Raw genomic sequence first — 17,532 nt, 5'->3', positions numbered from 1 at the left:
CATCCCAGCAGGCCTTCACAGATTACAGCCTTACACTTATGGTATCCCCCGCGCCCAATCATGCTATACATTTCACCATAGCACCATCATGTTAACATGTAATGAAGTAACATGATGGGACATTTAACGGCCAAGCTGGGTGGTAATGTACACTGGAATATTACATAGTGACCGTTGACTGTATAGTGTTGTGCATAGTGCCCCTAAACACACCCAAAGGTCATGGTACAGTACTATTCAAACTGACAGCAGTAAGCAGCAGGTGTTGAAATTTGTTTTCATGCCTCACACGGAGCATATCTGGTATTATAGGAGCCGGCGCTACGCGGGTAGTTTGCACTTCATTAAAATTCTTCTTCTAAAATCAGTGAGACACTTTCTCGTGACAGGGAGTTATTTCCTATTAAATTGTATCAATTAAGACGGGCCAGTTAAGGGAACCCTCCAGACCCAGAGGTTCAACAGAGACAGTGTGTAAAGACTCACACATGACTTACTGCCTAAAGGAGAATACCACTTCATTTCAGCATTCGAACATTATCTGAACCTTTATTGCTTTTCATTTGGTGAACATTTATTACTGTCAGTGGTTGCTGGTAAGAGAATGAGAAAGAAGCATTTTTGACTTATTTGTACTTTGTGTATTTCTATTTCATGCCACTTTATATTTCTGCTCCATGACATTTCAGCAAGAAAAAATTACTTTTTACTCCTCTATGTTTATCTGATAGCTATAGTTACTAACTACTTTGCAGATTAAGATTTTACATAAACATGTACAGTATATGATCAGTGTATAAATTATGATGCAGATTTGAATACCAAATATTATATGAAGTAGTTACAATTAGCACTGTTTCAACCTGTCTTCCAAATCTGTCTTATTAACTGGAATTCTTTTTTCCTTTTGATCCTTAAGGCTTAAGGCCTCTCAGACTTCAAGCCTTTTCTCATGTTTGCAAATGTTACAGTTTAAGGTTATTGCAAATTCACACATTTGTTGGACTGCTTCATATTCGATGATAAGATAGCAGACACATATACAGACATGCATGGAAGGGAGCAACCAGAAGTGCAAAAAATACTTAACTGTTTGTCTTAAGTGAAAGTTACAGAACCCATGAAGTCCTGAAAGATCATTTATTTATATTTTGTGCACACTTTATGCCAACAAGATGAGAGAACATGCTCACAAGATTATATATAATAATAATAGATTTTTTTTTGACTGCAGGTCCTCTGTAGAAAGCACAATTACTATTACTATTGGTAGAATTTTACTCTGCCCCCTACCCTTGCATCAGATTAAGTAAATAAAGGACATTGAAGAAGACCAGAGATTACAAAGTGCTTTACAAGAAAAAAACAAAAAAGAAAATGCAAACCCATAGATCATACCATATACAAAGTAAAGAATAGTAAACTGTACAAATTTAATCAGGTCATATAAAAAATTAACTAAACTACTGAAATGTTACTTTACAACAAGAATTGCTCTTTTTATTGTTTTTATGTAAGTATAAAATGTGCGATATAGAAGCCAAAATAATCAGACTTTAAACTGCTCGTTATGAGTCTGTGCTCAAATAAAAGTAGTTAGACAACTGAAAATCAATGTCAGCAACATTTCCATGCACAGACCAGTAACAAGCTGTTATTTTCAAACTCTGACCGCATCAGCAGTTCAGTACACTTCAAGTTCTTTGCCAGAGTGCACTTACAGCAGCTGCTGATTGATGGGATCTGGAATTGACGACAGCTCTCCACTGAGTAGCTGGCTACCATCTTAAATACTGACTGCCCCTCCCCCCTCCCAGTTTTAAAATCGTAAAAATCATGAAAACTCAATTTTGTTTATGTCAGTTCATATATGCGGTGTGTACCTCGTGCACATGCTCAATCCATGTGTGTGCAAAAGAACATGCATACTTGGGATATATTGGGTATTTGCTTGTCTCCATCTATCTGATCCCTAGAAAGGATCAGGAGTTTCATGTGACAGGACCAACCCTTTGGGTAACCGTTACATTCCCCCCCCCCCAACTCATTTGGAAGTCAATAAGAGTGACCCTCCAGAGATGCACAGGCACTATCACAAGACCTCCCCGTTTGATGCCAAACAGCACCGTGAGCACCAAGAGAATAATGCCTGTGCCCAAGAAAGCAGGTAAGAAACCATCCCCACTTTTCTCTGGGGACCTGAGAGGGACATTATTCCATATGCCATGAGAGTGAAAGCATCACCTGTTTGTCATTTATCACTGAAACTATATTACGATTAGAGTTTGTTACTACATCAAATAAAGTACAGATAGGTTGTACTTACATTTCTTAGTTTGAATCTGTTATAACTTAAAGATATCATTTCAATTTAAAGTGTTTTTGTAATTCTGTGATTCAAATTTGGCAATTAGGTCTGAGTGAAATTAGTGATTTTTTTTGCTTTTGATTGCTCGATTCCACCTGGCCTCAAAACTCACGGTTCAGTTCCTAATTTTAGTCACCTTTCACTTTTCATAGCTTTTTCTTACACACTGAAATGCATTTGCAAATGATAACTCCTATCTTACAATTAGCAGTATTAGAGCATTTCCATATTCAAAATTGTAATTGTTATTTATTTTGTTCTTTATTTTCTCTCTTTGTGCAACGCTATTTGTAAGTGTCTGAATTTCATATTAAGATCACATCAATTATCATGCAATACAGAGCGCAGAGATGTACCATGCTGTGTTATTTCAGCCATTTTTATTTTACTCAAAGTGTCTCACTGCTTAAGCAGGTAAAACTTTATTAATTGCTTGTCACAGTGTTGTATAACCAATTCATTATGTGTTTCATATTTGTTTATTTGATGTTAAGTTACCTCATGCCGACCATCCCTGTAAGCCAGCTCCGAGCCAAACACCCATCCTCACCTTGGATTCTTGGTTTTCTCTGGCCCATTAATCATGTCAACAAAGTGCATGAAAGAGCCTCTCCCCGGGCGGTTATGGTTTCTTCAGCACTCGTCAAAGCCTCATCTGCAATTTCAGAGCTCATATTTTTTTCTGTCTTTCTGGTTTCTCTCCCTGCACAACGTAACGCACCTGTCTTAGCATGCTCGCATTCCTTCATTCTCTTTCTGTCACCACTACAGGTAGTCGCTTCATATGAAGATCTGTTGTCTCCCTCCTGTTTCTTCTGGATATTTCTAATCCATGCTCAGTGTTTCCCATTCCATAATAACTTAGAATGGCCCAAATGTTACTAATCCCTCCTCTGGCAGCCACAGTAATGAGGTGTGAAATGCTGCACAGTAATTCAAGTCCCAAAATGTAAAAGCCCATCTCGGTTTTATAAACAGCTGTCTGATTCTGCCATTATGTAACAGATGGCACCCCGGCCTCTGTACTTTCACTTCTCCTTAAGGAATCAGTACCATCAAATGTTTACTCACCATAACTGAAAGATCTAATAATAATAGTCTAATAAACTAATGGCATTAGCTAATGTTGGTTGCACAAAATACACTAAACATGATTGGATAACGTATTTTATGTGGCAGTTCTGTGGGGCTCACAAGAGGATTCACATTTTATAGCTCTGTCCCTTTTCTTTTTTGCACTTTTCCTCCTCTTCCTCTTTCCTCTTCTTCCTTTTCCCAGAATCCTTCTTCCTTCATCCATCTGCTTCTCCGTGTGTTTGATTTCCTTCCTATCTCCACATCACATGTGCGCTCATCATTCGCAGGGCTTCCAGCCAGGGAATCTTGACAGGAACCAGAGGGATGAGCCTGGGCCCGTGCCACCTCTGCTCATCTCTCGCCCTCCTCCTCATCTCACTATCTTCTGATCTTGCTGTCTCAGTGGGATGTTTTGAACCTGATCTGCACAGATAATGTTGCTCTGTCCCACTGAGAGAGGAATCTGAGGGAAACAGTCCACCACATGACCGTCCAAAACAAACAGCACTCATCAAGCATCGAGATCCAGCGTTGACCTTTTGGCAGGGTCCTGCTGAGCTGTTCACTCCTTTAAACATGTGCTCAGGAGGACGAAACTCATGTTTTGTATCTTGTCGTTGTCACCAAAATCTATCTCACTGAAGATCTTTCATCCTTTTGAAGTTATACTCAAAGCCAGTTCAGTTACTTGACAGTATTCCATTATCCATTACTTACTCCATTATTCCTGACTTGATTTCATGAGGCATCTTTTTTATGATCCCTCTGCTCTTAAACCTTTTAATGCCTCACCCCTCACTCTTGCATCCCACTCTGTATACCTCCCATCACCCACCTCACTGCCAGCCAGATATCACTCCAAGGTTACCCAAGGTGTTTGCTTCATTCCCCTCAGATAGAAGCCAGAGACATCTTATAGATCTGAAGAGCAATTTATTTACAGTGCAGCGTTTCTCCGAACATCTGTCTTCTCATCTATCCTCAGTAATCCCTCTTAATGCCTTGATGAACCCAGCACTATTCCACAAGGCTTTTATTTCATTGTGTCCCTGTCTCACCTGCTGTGTTCCTTTATGGACAGAATCAGGGAAGGAGGGGAAGAAAGACGAATGAAGTGATCTGTCACCAGCATCTTTCTGCTTCACCAATTTCCAAAAACGATTATATGACCTTCACTCTATCCCTTTTCTGTCCTGCCAGATCTCTCCTCCTGTCCTCATGCGCTCTGTCCATGTGCTGTTCAGTATTATGGACATAGATGAACAATGTATGCAGTCTTTCTTTTGAGGTCATGCATGGCGCTCCAGCAGGCTTGCTGCTGAAGCCAGTAAGGACATATGGACAACGTCCAAACTGAAATCTGGTCTGTAATTGGATCCTAAGCCTCAGTAGGGTCCAATTAGTTTTTCTGCATGCTCAGTCAATTATCTGATTTTCTGGTCTTAGTGGCTTCAGTCAGGTAATTGTATTCGACATAATGGTCTCCTGCATAACACTAATACTGTATATATTTAGATTTCTAATTACAGCACACAGTATTTTAGACTTTAAAGGAGGGGCGGTGGATCTATACCTTACAAGCCAACAGTTTTAAAGTTGGCCCTCATTCTCTGGAAACCCTACAACCCTTCTCATCACATTAGCCACACTAAAAACAACCGCAGGCCAACACGATTCAGGGAAAGCAAACCCTGAGGGGGTTGCATCCAGTGTTTGCAGATGTTGTACCAGACCATTTATCCTCCTGGTTGTTATGCTGCTGGCGTCCTCCCCAGCTGAGCGTCACACAGGCTGCAGAGGTTATGTTTCCTCAGGCTTAGACATGTGTCGGGATCAACCATCCCACCTGAAACAGCTGACTCTCTTCTTCAGGCACATGGGCGCCAGCACTGCAGTGATCACAGACCAACAGTCACATTTAAAAGAGGCATTCATTGGGGTTATTCAGTGCATTTACATTCATGTTAATAAGCCAATAACGCCACATAAAGGCCAAGCTTTACATATGTAGAGGCCTGAACCTTAAAGATCTTCTCTGTTTGTTTAGGTTTTATTTTGTCATAAAACAATCTACACCTAACACACTTGTCCAAATATTCAAAAAACAAAACACACAAATTGAATCCAACATGGACACACCGAAACACAAAGTACACAATCAAACAAAATAAAACAAAATACAAATAGCATATAAGACAAACAATGTGTTAGGTACAAAATTGAAGCATCAAACTGGATGAAAACACTAAAACTTAAAAATAACTTATTTCCAGAGGTGGTTCTAGCACATCTACCAGAGTACTGTACTTAAGTACAAATTTGAGGTACTTGTACTTGTGTATTTCCATTTTATGCTCCTTTATGCTTCTACTCCACTTTATTTCAAAGGTAAATATTGTACTTTTTACTCCACTACATTATTTTGACTGTTGCAGTTACTCGTTATTTAACAAATTAAGACTTTACATGTGAAACACACGATGAGCTCTAAATACTTTCTCCACTATTGCTTATTTCCATAGTGAAATGAAGGTAGGAAGCGTACCAAATCAACAGCCTTGGCCAGTTACTGTGGTGTGTTCAATATGTACAGAAAAATCTCTTTGGGTGTTTTATTTTATTTGAGAAAGTAAAAAAGATCTTCCCTCCATTATGGTGATCTGTAAATTCAACAGACAACTATAATGTCTATCCATTTCCCTTCTGTAGGGGATTGTTTGCCGTAGGCGACCGCACATATTTCATGGCATCATGTAAACTTATTGGGATGTCAGATCACTGCCAGATCACTGCAGCATGTCACTGCTTTGTTTGGACTGTTACTGTACAATAATATGGCTTTTCACAATAATGTGAATGTCATGTCATGTAGTGATTGGTGGTGCAGGATTATCAAAGAACATATAGCTTTTTAAAATCTGTAACTTTAAAGCAAATTTCTTCCCATGTGCAACAGTGTATTGACACATGCTAAAACTCATTGACAGAGAGAGGGCGAAAAGCTGGATCTGATGGTATTTTATCCTGATATTGTCTGCTTCTATTCTGCCCAAACTGCAGACTGTAGACAATCAGCGGCAGTTATACAGTTTTTGTTGCAAAAAACAACCCTAAACCATGTGGCACTCCAGCATTTCTCCAGCAAATCACCAGGCATTGTTTAAACCCACAAATCTTTATTATACAGTTTCAAAGACATCAAGTATGTCCAACTGAAGTAAAGAGAAACGCATATAAAATGTCAAGATAATGTAAATATTTCTATTTGCTGATATGATGCATTAAAACATGCCATTTTGGGGTTAAATGTAAAATATATGAGATGTAAAATATATTCAATGAGCACTGGAACAAGCTGATGCAGAATATGCGTGTGATATTCTCAAACTGAGTGGGAACAATGCTATTTTTAACATTAAAGGGAGAATGTATGGGAAAAACTGGTGGTTAAGGTTATGTCTTGAATTAAGTGCAAATGCATTTAACACACAGCCATGAGCTATATGAAACGCACAGTGAGAAGCACCCTTATATGGAATCGGGGAAATTGAGGCTCTTCTGTCTAAATTTGGCATTAGCAAAGGACGCATAAATCAAGGTAATGTAATGATATAACAGTCTGAGAGCTGAGTAAGAATGATGAGGAGTTAGTTGTCTGTGTTAAATCTGAGAAACAGTAACCTGAGCGCGGATGATTTGCGCAGAGGGGTGCCGGATGACCAGACCGACCAGCATTGAATCACAGTTTTCTCCGAATGTCAGAAGACACAGTGACTCACAAACTGGAGGAGGAACAAACGAACAGAGATTATACACCAGCCCACAACATGACAAACATGCCCTTGGCAGCGTCAAGTAACAGCATCATACAGAAAATATATTCTGAGAATGAGACTCCTGCTGTCAGTGGCCCTGATGTGTGTCCTTAACAAACGCATGCTCCGGCCTCCAGATTTCCTCATGTTGAAACCTAAACCTTAACTGGCACGAGGAAACTTCCTGAATCAGTGCTGAGCCGACATGGCACACATACTCCTCTGTGATCCACTGTATGATGAGAGTAGTAGATTATTCACTGTAGATAAATGGCAGCCTGACGGAAGCATTGATGAAGGGAGCGGCCACAGAGAAAGATGAGAGTAGCTGGCTGGAGTTTACTTGAATAGTGTTGAGCATTTCAATTTTTTGATATACAAGCCACAAACCGTGGCATTTGAACACTGACACACTATCGTTTTCTTTTCCAGGAAGTAAAACCAGCAGTGCTGCAGAAGGTAAATAGCTACATGGCGTACTGCTGTTGGGAAGTCTTTGTAAAGGAGCATGAGAACTATTCATTCAATTAAATAGATGGTGTCATGTACATTTGATTATCCACTCATGATAAAGTTTAATACATTTCCGTCTAATTCTCTTGTTATCTCTCCTGTCTGTCACCTCAGAAAAGCTGCCGCCATATGAGCCAAATGTCCCTGAACCAACCACCAGGGCTGACTTCATGAAATGTAAGGCTTCCTGGTTAGGAGCTATATTTTAAATGCCTCATGTAAAAGAAGAATAAACTGGTTTTGACACTATCCATTGCCAATTAAGGCCACATGATATTAATTCAAGCTATTAATGGAAACTAGAGCACTAGCGTGTGGAGTCTTTAGTGTGCCAAGATGAATATCATAAATTAATGAAGTCATAATAAAATACATTAAAACAATTTAGAAAGTAAACTTTAGGTTTAAGGCCACAATTAATAAAAAGATTAATATCACAATTAAATACCAATTGAGAAAGAATTCATCACTTTCAGACAGAATAATGAGATGAGACACATTTAATTAACTTTTTACCAAAACGTTTAATTTCACTTTTGGGTCATTTAAATACCTAGCCTAGTTAAATGTAAACACATATAATGTTCAATATATCTATTCATGAACCCATAAAATTAAACGAGTAAACAAGTCAATGATAATTAGAAGACATAATGTTCAGAAATGTACTTTTCTTTTTAGAATAAATACAACGAGGTAGAATAAAGTTAGTGCATGAGTGTTAATACAGTATTTTATGTGAGTGTATGAATTAAGTGCAAATCAACAAGACAAAGTCTGTATGTAATCAAAGTCTGTATCAAGCAGACACAAAAATGCTGCCAAAAATCACTTTAATGTCTCCTTTTTGTAACTAACTACGTTGACATGAACAATGCCATTTGTAAGTGCAGATATTTGTGGCTGTGAGAAATAAATCTGACATTTCAAATGGAGAGTCAGCTGTCTGACACATTACTTCCTGTAGCTGAGCAAAAGTCACCAATACCACAAAATAATCTTTTTCTTTGATCAGTTTGGCCAAAATCAACTTAAAAACAAGATGTTAAATTTAAAATCCTCAAATACAAATTCAGATTGACTAATTGCAGCGTGTCCTGCTAACCACTGGGACTTATTCATACTTAACTTAAATTGTCATGTGAACCGACACTGAATACTTTCTTTCCATCCTCTCTGCTTTCTACTCTTCAGATCTTTGTCTGCCTCTTGATCCCATCCTTCTGTAAACTGCTTCTCCTCACCTTCCGTCTCCCACTTTCTGCTTGTATTTTTTCCTTCTCCGTTCTCTCAGATTGGATCCCCCTCTCTCTGGATGATAAAACTGCACAGAAACTGTTGTGGATTTCAGAGGGCGGGTCTAAGGTGGCCCGTACATCAGATGCAGTGTGCCCGTACCCCAACAGGCCTGAGAGATATGAACACTCACCACAGGTAGGCCTGGCTGTGGCCATGGGAAACAGCCTGAGTTTACAGAGCAATCACACCTACAGTGTTGTTGTCAATGGTCTTAATTGTAGAAAAAAAGTTATCTTTATTGTATTTGGTTTAGTTTGGGTCACACTGTCCAATTACAACCAAACCACGTTTCTGAATCAGTCACATGGACACACATGCTACCAATACAACAATGTAAAATTACTCCAATACAAGTAAAGGTCCTGCATTCAAAATCCTACTTACAGGATCTTTATGCAGTAAAATGGCCCCTATGAGTGACGTTTTTTAATATATGACATTATTAGATTGTAAATACTCATGTATCAATACGTAAGCAGCATGTTACTGTTGTACCTGCTCGAGGTGGAGCTAGTTTTAACTACTTTATATACAGTTAACTTGTTTAGTCCACTGGTTCCCAACCTAGGGGTCGGGCCCCTCCAGAGGGTCAAGATAAATCTAAGGGGTCGGAGGTGATTAATGGGAGAGGAAAAAACAAAGTTCTGATACACAAATTGATATTAATTGTTTTCACTTTTTTCTTATCTTTGCTTATTTTGTGAATTCTTGTATAATTTCACCTATTTGGGCCTTGAGCCGTTATTTAAATAAAATCACGTGAGAAGTTTAGCGGGGAAATGTCTCTTTGGTGGAACTGCTAACAACTCATAGACATCTGGAACATGACAGTCCCAGCTAGACTGGTTTTTTATAAGGGGTCATAAGTCAAAAAGGTTGGGAACCACTGGTTTTATCTTTTACACGTCATTGTATTTTATAAGATTATCATGTGTTCTTTAGGTAAAATCTTGATCTGAAAACATGTTAAACAAGAATATAACAATATTTCCCTTTGAAATGCATTGGAGTAGAGGAAAAGGTATTGACCTATTAAGTAGCCTAAAACGGAAATACATAAGTAAAGCATCATCAGTTGTACTTAATTACAGCACTGGAGTTTGTGTATTATGTTACCTTCCACCACTGGTCTCTTTATCAATACTTTGAGGGATTCTGGGTTGTTTCCTGCAGTTATTTGAGAATACATTTGAACTCCTCAACAAACTGCTACATTGCAGTACAGTGCTCATGACAACAAGAAGTAGTAAACCATGTATAATACTTTTTCGGCACACATTCTGAGTAGCAACGAATGATTATCAACCAATTATTTTTTATAAAATATCAGAAAAATGCCCATTATAATTTCCCAGAGTTTAATGTAAAAGTCTTGTTTTCTCTGACTAACTGTCTAAAAACCAAATATACACAGTATAATACCATATATGACAAGGAAAAGCAACAGCCCCTCACATTTTAAAAGATAGAACAAGGGAATCTTTGGCGTGTTTGCTTGAAAAATGACTGGAAGATGAATCAATTATCACAGTAGCTGCAGATCAGTTTCATGTCGATCTATAAATCGACTAGAGACTCGTTTTTTGTAACTTTGGACTCGTTTCCTGCTGTGTCCCTCCTTCCTTCTTTAGGTGCTGTGTAAGGAGAGTCTGCTGGGCTACCGAGGGTATTGGGAGGTGGACTACGCTGGCTGGGTGGTGATCGGGGTGGTCTGTGAGAGCGCACCCCGGAAGGTCCAGGACGGGCCCTGCGGCATCGGGGAGAACAACGGCTCCTGGGGCGCCGGCTGGTCTGGTTCCTGCTACCAAGCCTGGACCAACAGCGAGAACGTGGACATCGAGCTCCCCCAGTCCTCCACTATGGGCATCTACGTCGACCAGCCCGCCGGCATCATCAAGTTCCTCTTGGTGGAGGGAGAGAGCGAGAAGGAGGTGCGACTGATTCACAAGTTCAAAGCCAACATCCAGGAGAAGATTTTCCCCGGGTTCTGGGTTGGCACGAATTCGTTCTGCCTTATTCGGAAAAAGGATCAGTGACACAGTCGAGGTTTTAGCACGCGGGGGGTCAAGTAGTATAAATTAAAGAAGGCGTCAGGAGGGAGATGGAAAGCTTGTGACGTTTGGGGAACAAGTGTCGGAGTTGTAAAGCAGAAGTGAAGCACGTTGTGACATCTCTGTAGATTGCGTTTGCACAATTATTTTATTTACTATTGTGTATCGATTTATGTATTTTATTTAACTTAGAATTTTAGGCAACGTCTTGTATGTTTTTGCAACATGCAGGACTTCGTCTGTACTAGAGTGAACTTCAGAGCCTGTGTCTTTTTTATGCGCTAAATGTAGTCAATAAAATCAGCTACTGTGTAATAACACTGACAGCGCGTTGTTCATGTGTGATACTGCATATCTGGGTTGAGCAGAAATCAGATATTAACTCGTTTTCTTCACTCGTGCAGTAGAGGGCTGATGCCCTCTAGTGGCCCTTAATATTATTGCATCCTCACACACAATTATACAAAGTCTTTCTCTTGGTGTTGCTCCTTTATTTGAAACATAAAAGTACTTAACAGGACATTTATTTGTTTTTGAAAAGTCAGAGATGGACATTTGTTTCTTTCAGATCAACCCATCTCTCTCTCTCTCTCTCTCTCTCTCTCACTTTCTCATTCATTCAGTCATTTCAACAAGAGATCTGGAGCAAAAAAAAAAAAAGAAAGAAAAAACCCACCATCCCCTATAAATCAGTATTGATTTACAATCATTCTATCAGTCAGTCATTCATTGGCAAAAGTAAAAGTACAAATAGGCATGTTATGAGGAGGTGCTGGTGTCCTCCTCACATTTTGAAAAGCCACAAGCTTCATGTGGACCAGGGAGATCAGTGGCTCTTGTGCTTCATGCTAAAACTTAAGCATACACTGTGCTAACTGACAGCAGGGTCATGTTGGTAGGCGCATTTTTGAACTTCAGAGAGAGCCAGGCTAGCTGTTTTCCCTTGCTTCCACTCTTTATGCTAAGCTAAGCTAAGAGTCTCCCAGCTCTAGCTCCAAACTTCCCGCCCTGACACGACAGAGGTATCATTTATCTCAATGAACTCTGGGAAAGAAACGTTAAACTATTCCTTTAAGCTCATTTTGTATCATGTTTCAGAAGAGTGACCGAACTGCTACACTTATATCTTTTAAGATAACGTAGCATTTAGCTTTCGAGCTACTACACATTATAATAAAGCTCATATCAGTCAAAACGGTGTCTGCTAGAGCGTTAGCATGCAGCACTGGAGCCAACGATCAACCGGGTAGAGATGGCTGTTCCCCAAGTTCTCATCACTTCACAGGTAATTTTACCAAAGGGCAAACCTCCCAAAACCTGTGTCAGCACACAATTAACAATTGGCTGTGCCAGTTAGACTGCACCCTGTTTTAGTGTCCTTGTTGGTCAGTGCAGTGGGTCACTACACACGTCTTGAGGTCCTAATGTAGTGTTGTGGGATGTGTAGTGATAGTGTGGGGGTATAGTGTTGAAAATGTTATTAGTGTTCATAACATTTCTTTTTGTCAGTTACTCCTCGAAGCATGTGCTGTTAATTTTGGTTAGTGAGAAATAAATGGAGGTACTAGCTTTTATACAGTTTCACATACTGTACGTCACATCTGCCAGCCAATCCAGGTCTGCTCCCGTCATGACAGCTTCTCTTCACATTTTCTTTATCCCTCTGATTCTCTCCCTCTTTCCCTTCTCTTTCTCTCCACTCGCCCCACTCTCTCTCAATGCTTGAGGGAGAAGTCCCCTGTGTTGAGACGGGGCCGAGGCAGGGCCCCAAACATTTCCGTCCCATCAGTGGCTCCGGGTGCCAGCAGGGCCTTCATACTGGCAGCGATGTGCTCCAGGTCAGCGCAGCCCACCTGAAAGGCAAACACACAGGGACTGTATGCTGACATGGCACAGGAGGGAGTACACAACAGCTGGCAGGGTTTCCATCCAAGCAGTTTTATATACGAGGCGATTAAAAGGAGAAAATCTGGACAGAAATGGAAACATTCAATAAAATTTCCTCTCTTTTTATGCTAACTTCTAGTAAGATTTGTTCCATTCATTAGAAAATGGTGTTTGAAATGTTATTTGTAAAATACTTTCCCAGCACGACCTCACACCAATTCACCGCACTTTTACGGTCACATGAACTGATGGAGCCGTCGCGGCCATTAGCTGGTGCATCAAAATACTGAGAACTGAATAGTTTCTTTGTCTTGGACTTGAGACAGCATGAAATATGTCAGGATCAAGTGACACCAAAAAACATAAAAACAAAAGGCAACAGCTCATTTTAATATCAATTCTTTGATTATAGCTTTATTTTTTTTCTAAATTTCAGGATGTCCGCTTTTCAATTTAGATCAGGCTGATGGGAACAGGTTGTATATTCTTAAATTAACAAGTATATTTGATGGAATGACATTAAGCCACTCTTATCATGAGGGGTTTTTAAATAACACTTTTATTAGACCAAATCTACTGCACCTTTCTACTCCCCTGTATATCTATTTCGAATTAGAATTGATATCATTTAAAGCTGAAACCTCTAGCTTAGTCATGTAACCCATTTTGTGTTCGCTACTTAGTTAGTCACAGCACTAAGCAGGCCAGTATTAGAAATATTGAATGACCACTAACTGAGCAGTAGCCTCGAGCAGTGCTCGTGTTTTCGTAGTTCAACTTAGTCTGGCTCTCTTTGGGTTACCTGGTTTCAGTTTACTGATCCAGCCACTGTTCACGGGAAAGAGGCAGAGTTCTTAATCACAAGCAACGTCATCAGATCCATGAATGTAGTACTTAATATGACACAAGATGAAACAGTAATGCCTGTGATTTGTGTGATATTCAGTGAGATTACAAGTAAGGCTTTAAAAAAGTGTGGGAGTTGTTATATAAGGCCTTTTAAATACGCTCAGCATTTTCTACAGTCGATGGTGAGAAAATAAACAGATAAATCCAAATGGATAATCCATTTATTTTCCATGGTGACATTAGGGCTTTTTTGTCTCATGATAAATAAACTAAAATAAAAGTAAAGTTGGCTGTTTCTGCTGCCAGAGCAGAGAGGAAACGTACAAATAATATGTGAAAAAAAGGCCTGAAGAAAAGAAATCTGACCAAAATGTTGTATTTATAATTTATTGAGTTTTATGTGGATTTTCTTCTATTAAAAGATGACAGTGCGTGTACTTTTTTTATTCTCATCTGACTGAAAGATTTAAAACTCAGTCCATTTGTGTTATCAGGAACATTTGGCCATTGTTAGTGTGGTAAATTTTCTCTGATATAATTATCATAGGCAAAGCAACTCTACTGATCCATTAAAATGCCGCCCTTTGATCTTTATTACTGTCAATTTACTGTAAACTCTTTACTTTTGTCCCTGTCAGGATGCTGTAGGAATGATGACGACAATTTTTCCAGTGATCTTATTGGTCAATAGTCATACTTTAATCCGATATCTCTAAAGTTAACCTACTCCGGAGCAGAATAGGTTACCATGGTGATCTACCCCGGTTTAAAGTAAGCCAGCTTCATGCTATCAGAAAACTCCAGTTAAGCCCAGAGATAGCTGGCTAACCAACTACTAACATTTTAAATCTCTGCATGCAAACCAGTAGCTTTTTGTAAAAGTGATACGTTCTCACCCGCTCTCCACTGTTTCCGTCTCCTTGAGCACCTCTGTTTCCTCTGCAGCCCCACGCAGGCACAGATACAGGCAGCGAGCGGGCCAGGGCCATCGGGTGGGCGTGACGGAACGAGTACGCAGCCTGACCCACAGCCATGCCACGCGACGGCGGAGGAGCATCCTCGCTCAAAGAGCCTAGGACAGGTAGAGAAATGTATGTGAATAACGCATTAATGTGCATCTGTGCACATGTGACTACCTTCACAGTCATACCAAACTCTTACCATCAGTGCTCTCCTCCTCCCCGTCAGACTCAAAGAACGGCTCGCAGTCCCGCGACAGAGAGTCCTCGTCCATGGAGAAGACACCTGAGGCAAAACGACGGTAAATCCTCAGAATCACTGCACATCAAAGCATTTAAAGACACAGATTAACTGCATCACTCCTCACCAGTACTTTCATTCCCATAGGGTCTCCTCTCATCCATGTCCTCCTCCTCTTCCTCGTCCTCACACTCTTCTTCCAAGTCCACAATCCCAGACCTCTGTCTCCCTTGCTCGGTCTCCAGCGCGCTCTTCTCCCGTTCCCTCTCTCCGTTACTGTTCTGCCCGGCGCCCTGTCCGGTCACGGCTCCTGAGCTGTAGATTGATGGGTAGCTTTGGGAATACAGTCTGCCATTGGGACTGACTCCACCCAGTCCGCCATCTCCTGTAAAGCTCTGGAACAACAACAACAACAACAACCACCATATTATGGATGTGAACATTCTGAATAGGTATCACAGTGTAATATTCAGCACATACAGGCCACTCACCCCCCTGTGTCCGGGGTCCGAGGTCAGGTCGACCACCTGCTTGGTCCCTCCCTCTACCCCTGACTGGCGCGTGTGCTTTTGGGCTGTTAGCATGGTCGTGGAGTGCAGCACGCCGATGTCGTCTATGTAGCGGCGAGCCGACTCTGCCAGAAACCCTTGACCCCATACATTATAGGAGAAATCACGCTCCTTAGGAAAGGCGCTGCTGCTCTCCCGTTTCCTCCTCCCATCTCCATCTCCAGCCGATGACCTGAACTTCTTACATGCTGTAAGTATGGCCAGGTCGCAGCCAGACTTTTGGCAATACGTTTCCGCAGCAGAAAGTAGCGCCAGCCAGCTCTCTTTGTGGTTGTCTGGGATCTCGGGCGTCTGGGTGATGGAGGCCATAATGGTGCTAAGTACTGTTTACAGCTGTCTTAGATGGACTGACTGATGAGATAACTGAGTAATGCTGATGAATGATGAAGAGTTTTGAAGTTTAGACTAATCTATACAAAAGAAGCTTTGATAATAGTTGATTTTGGGGGGCACCAAACTTAATACAGTATTGACAGGTAACTTTGGTAGCTGTAGTGTATCTGACTTTGCTCAAAAATGCAGAAAAATCACTTTACTTGTGTTTTTTTCTGTCCTGCTGGTGTAGGTTAGTATTTGCACTGGTGAAGACGCAGGGGAAAATAATGATCAATCAGGTAGAGAGGCACTGGGTGACTTTAAGATATGATATACTGGGTGGTGTCCTTGCACACTGGAGAGCCAGGGGAGAGAAGAGAAGTTGCTGGTGATACCTGGAAAAAATAATAAAATAAATTCCAGATTATCTGTAAAACTTTGAAAATGGCAAGACACGTCACTCATTGTAAATGGGTGCTTCTTCTTTCTTTTCTAGAGAAGGCTTATGAATTGAGAGTGCACGTTTAAATACGTGCAGATAAACATTCAAAAACAACCTGTTTAAGCTGATCTGTGCTGATTGTCGCAGCCCTCACCACCCCATGAGCTGCTTATGCTAACTACTAGCTACTGTAACGTTAGCTACTGTAGTTTTGTAATAACCCTGCCCTCTATTGATCTCCTTTGCAGCCATCTTTGCAATCGTCCCTGTCTCGTTTTAAACGGCATGCTACGGACTGTTGTGCACGGTTGCTGTCGCTGCTGCAGCTGTTGTTGTTGATCTTGTTGTTTATTCAGTGTTGTGTGCAACCTCCTCATGACGGAACCACATTTCACCTCCATTTTTCAGGCTTTAGCAGGAGCCGAGAAGCGCAAGTATACATTACAGAAACGAGGGACGACGTTCACCTACCTGTTCAGTTTCTTTCTTCCACGTTGCCAGATGTTTATCAATCTCAAACTTTACTTCTGTTTTGTCATATGTATTCTACCTTCTCCAACGGTTTCTCTCCCCTAGCTAGGCTCTACACCAGCAGCAAGCTAGCAAGGATTAATAATGGCCTTTCCGGTTGAGAATTCCAAAATAAAAGCCGCGTCAATAAACACATTTTGTGTTGCACAGGTATGAAGAAAGGTATTGTATCACAATGAGGAATGTGTGGTAATTTAATATAAATGAAGCCTTGTTTTATGTCCGAAGCGACATTCAGTCAAATGTGACATGTTCTGCTCTCAGCAGGCATCGACAAAACATTAGGTAATAATAATAATAATAGTATTTTGTAATTTCTATGATATTATGGAGTATTAACCCGGAACACAATCTGTGTATAATAATTAATTTTAGTTCAATGGCAAGCTTAACCTCCGTGTTTTTCTATGACAATCAAGCCGTAATCAATCGTAAACTGCACTGACTTATCATGTGACAAGATTATTTTATTTCGAAGGGTAATGACGTGGCTTCTATCCGGTCTTGGTTCGCTTACTTCGCTCTGGCTAACTTGACGCAGCTCTGACGTCACCTGTTTACTGCCTTCCAAACGAACGCACGTTGTACACGTGACCAAGCTCTGTGGGCGGGCTCG

The 17,532-nt window shown here is 40.6% G+C and overlaps 2 protein-coding genes across 2 annotated transcripts; one reads left to right on the top strand and one right to left on the bottom strand.

The window, feature by feature from the left end:
* Nucleotides 1-2,044: 2,044 nt before the first annotated feature.
* On the top strand, nucleotides 2,045-11,447 carry zgc:195001 (uncharacterized protein LOC567531 homolog). The gene is made up of 5 exons (XM_044180995.1): nucleotides 2,045-2,167; nucleotides 7,693-7,719; nucleotides 7,888-7,950; nucleotides 9,068-9,207; nucleotides 10,704-11,447. The coding sequence occupies exons 1-5, from the start codon at nucleotides 2,113-2,115 to the stop codon at nucleotides 11,106-11,108; spliced, it is 690 nt and encodes a 229-aa protein (XP_044036930.1). The 5' UTR covers nucleotides 2,045-2,112; the 3' UTR covers nucleotides 11,109-11,447.
* A 146-nt stretch (nucleotides 11,448-11,593) lies between these two features.
* akt1s1 (AKT1 substrate 1 (proline-rich)) lies at nucleotides 11,594-17,011 on the bottom strand. Its single transcript, XM_044180994.1, has 6 exons — nucleotides 16,857-17,011; nucleotides 15,551-16,338; nucleotides 15,187-15,454; nucleotides 15,021-15,104; nucleotides 14,756-14,931; nucleotides 11,594-12,976 (listed from the first exon to the last, which is right to left on the bottom strand). The coding sequence occupies exons 2-6, from the start codon at nucleotides 15,935-15,937 to the stop codon at nucleotides 12,839-12,841; spliced, it is 1,053 nt and encodes a 350-aa protein (XP_044036929.1). The 5' UTR covers nucleotides 15,938-16,338; nucleotides 16,857-17,011; the 3' UTR covers nucleotides 11,594-12,838.
* Between the last annotated feature and the right edge of the window lie 521 nt (nucleotides 17,012-17,532).

Source organism: Siniperca chuatsi, linkage group LG21, assembly GCF_020085105.1.
Source record: "Siniperca chuatsi isolate FFG_IHB_CAS linkage group LG21, ASM2008510v1, whole genome shotgun sequence".
NCBI lineage: Eukaryota > Metazoa > Chordata > Actinopteri > Centrarchiformes > Sinipercidae > Siniperca > Siniperca chuatsi.
The sequence above is the reverse complement of the archived record's forward strand: the minus strand, read 5'-3'. Positions and strand labels throughout refer to the sequence as shown.

What these genes read in the sequence shown, in the direction of transcription:
- zgc:195001 (XM_044180995.1), top strand. Translation starts at nt 2,113, where the DNA reads ATGCCAAACAGCACCGTGAGCACCAAGAGAATAATGCCTGTGCCCAAG. An exon ending in AACCAGCAGTGCTGCAGAAG is followed by an intron (nt 7,720 to 7,887) that starts GTAAATAGCTAC and finishes CTGTCACCTCAG; the next exon opens with AAAAGCTGCCGCCATATGAG. An exon ending in GATATGAACACTCACCACAG is followed by an intron (nt 9,208 to 10,703) that starts GTAGGCCTGGCT and finishes TTCCTTCTTTAG; the next exon opens with GTGCTGTGTAAGGAGAGTCT.
- akt1s1 (XM_044180994.1), bottom strand. Translation starts at nt 15,937, where the DNA reads ATGGCCTCCATCACCCAGACGCCCGAGATCCCAGACAACCACAAAGAG. An exon ending in CTATGGGAATGAAAGTACTG is followed by an intron (nt 15,105 to 15,186) that starts GTGAGGAGTGAT and finishes GTTTTGCCTCAG; the next exon opens with GTGTCTTCTCCATGGACGAG. An exon ending in GGAGGAGGAGAGCACTGATG is followed by an intron (nt 14,932 to 15,020) that starts GTAAGAGTTTGG and finishes TACCTGTCCTAG; the next exon opens with GCTCTTTGAGCGAGGATGCT.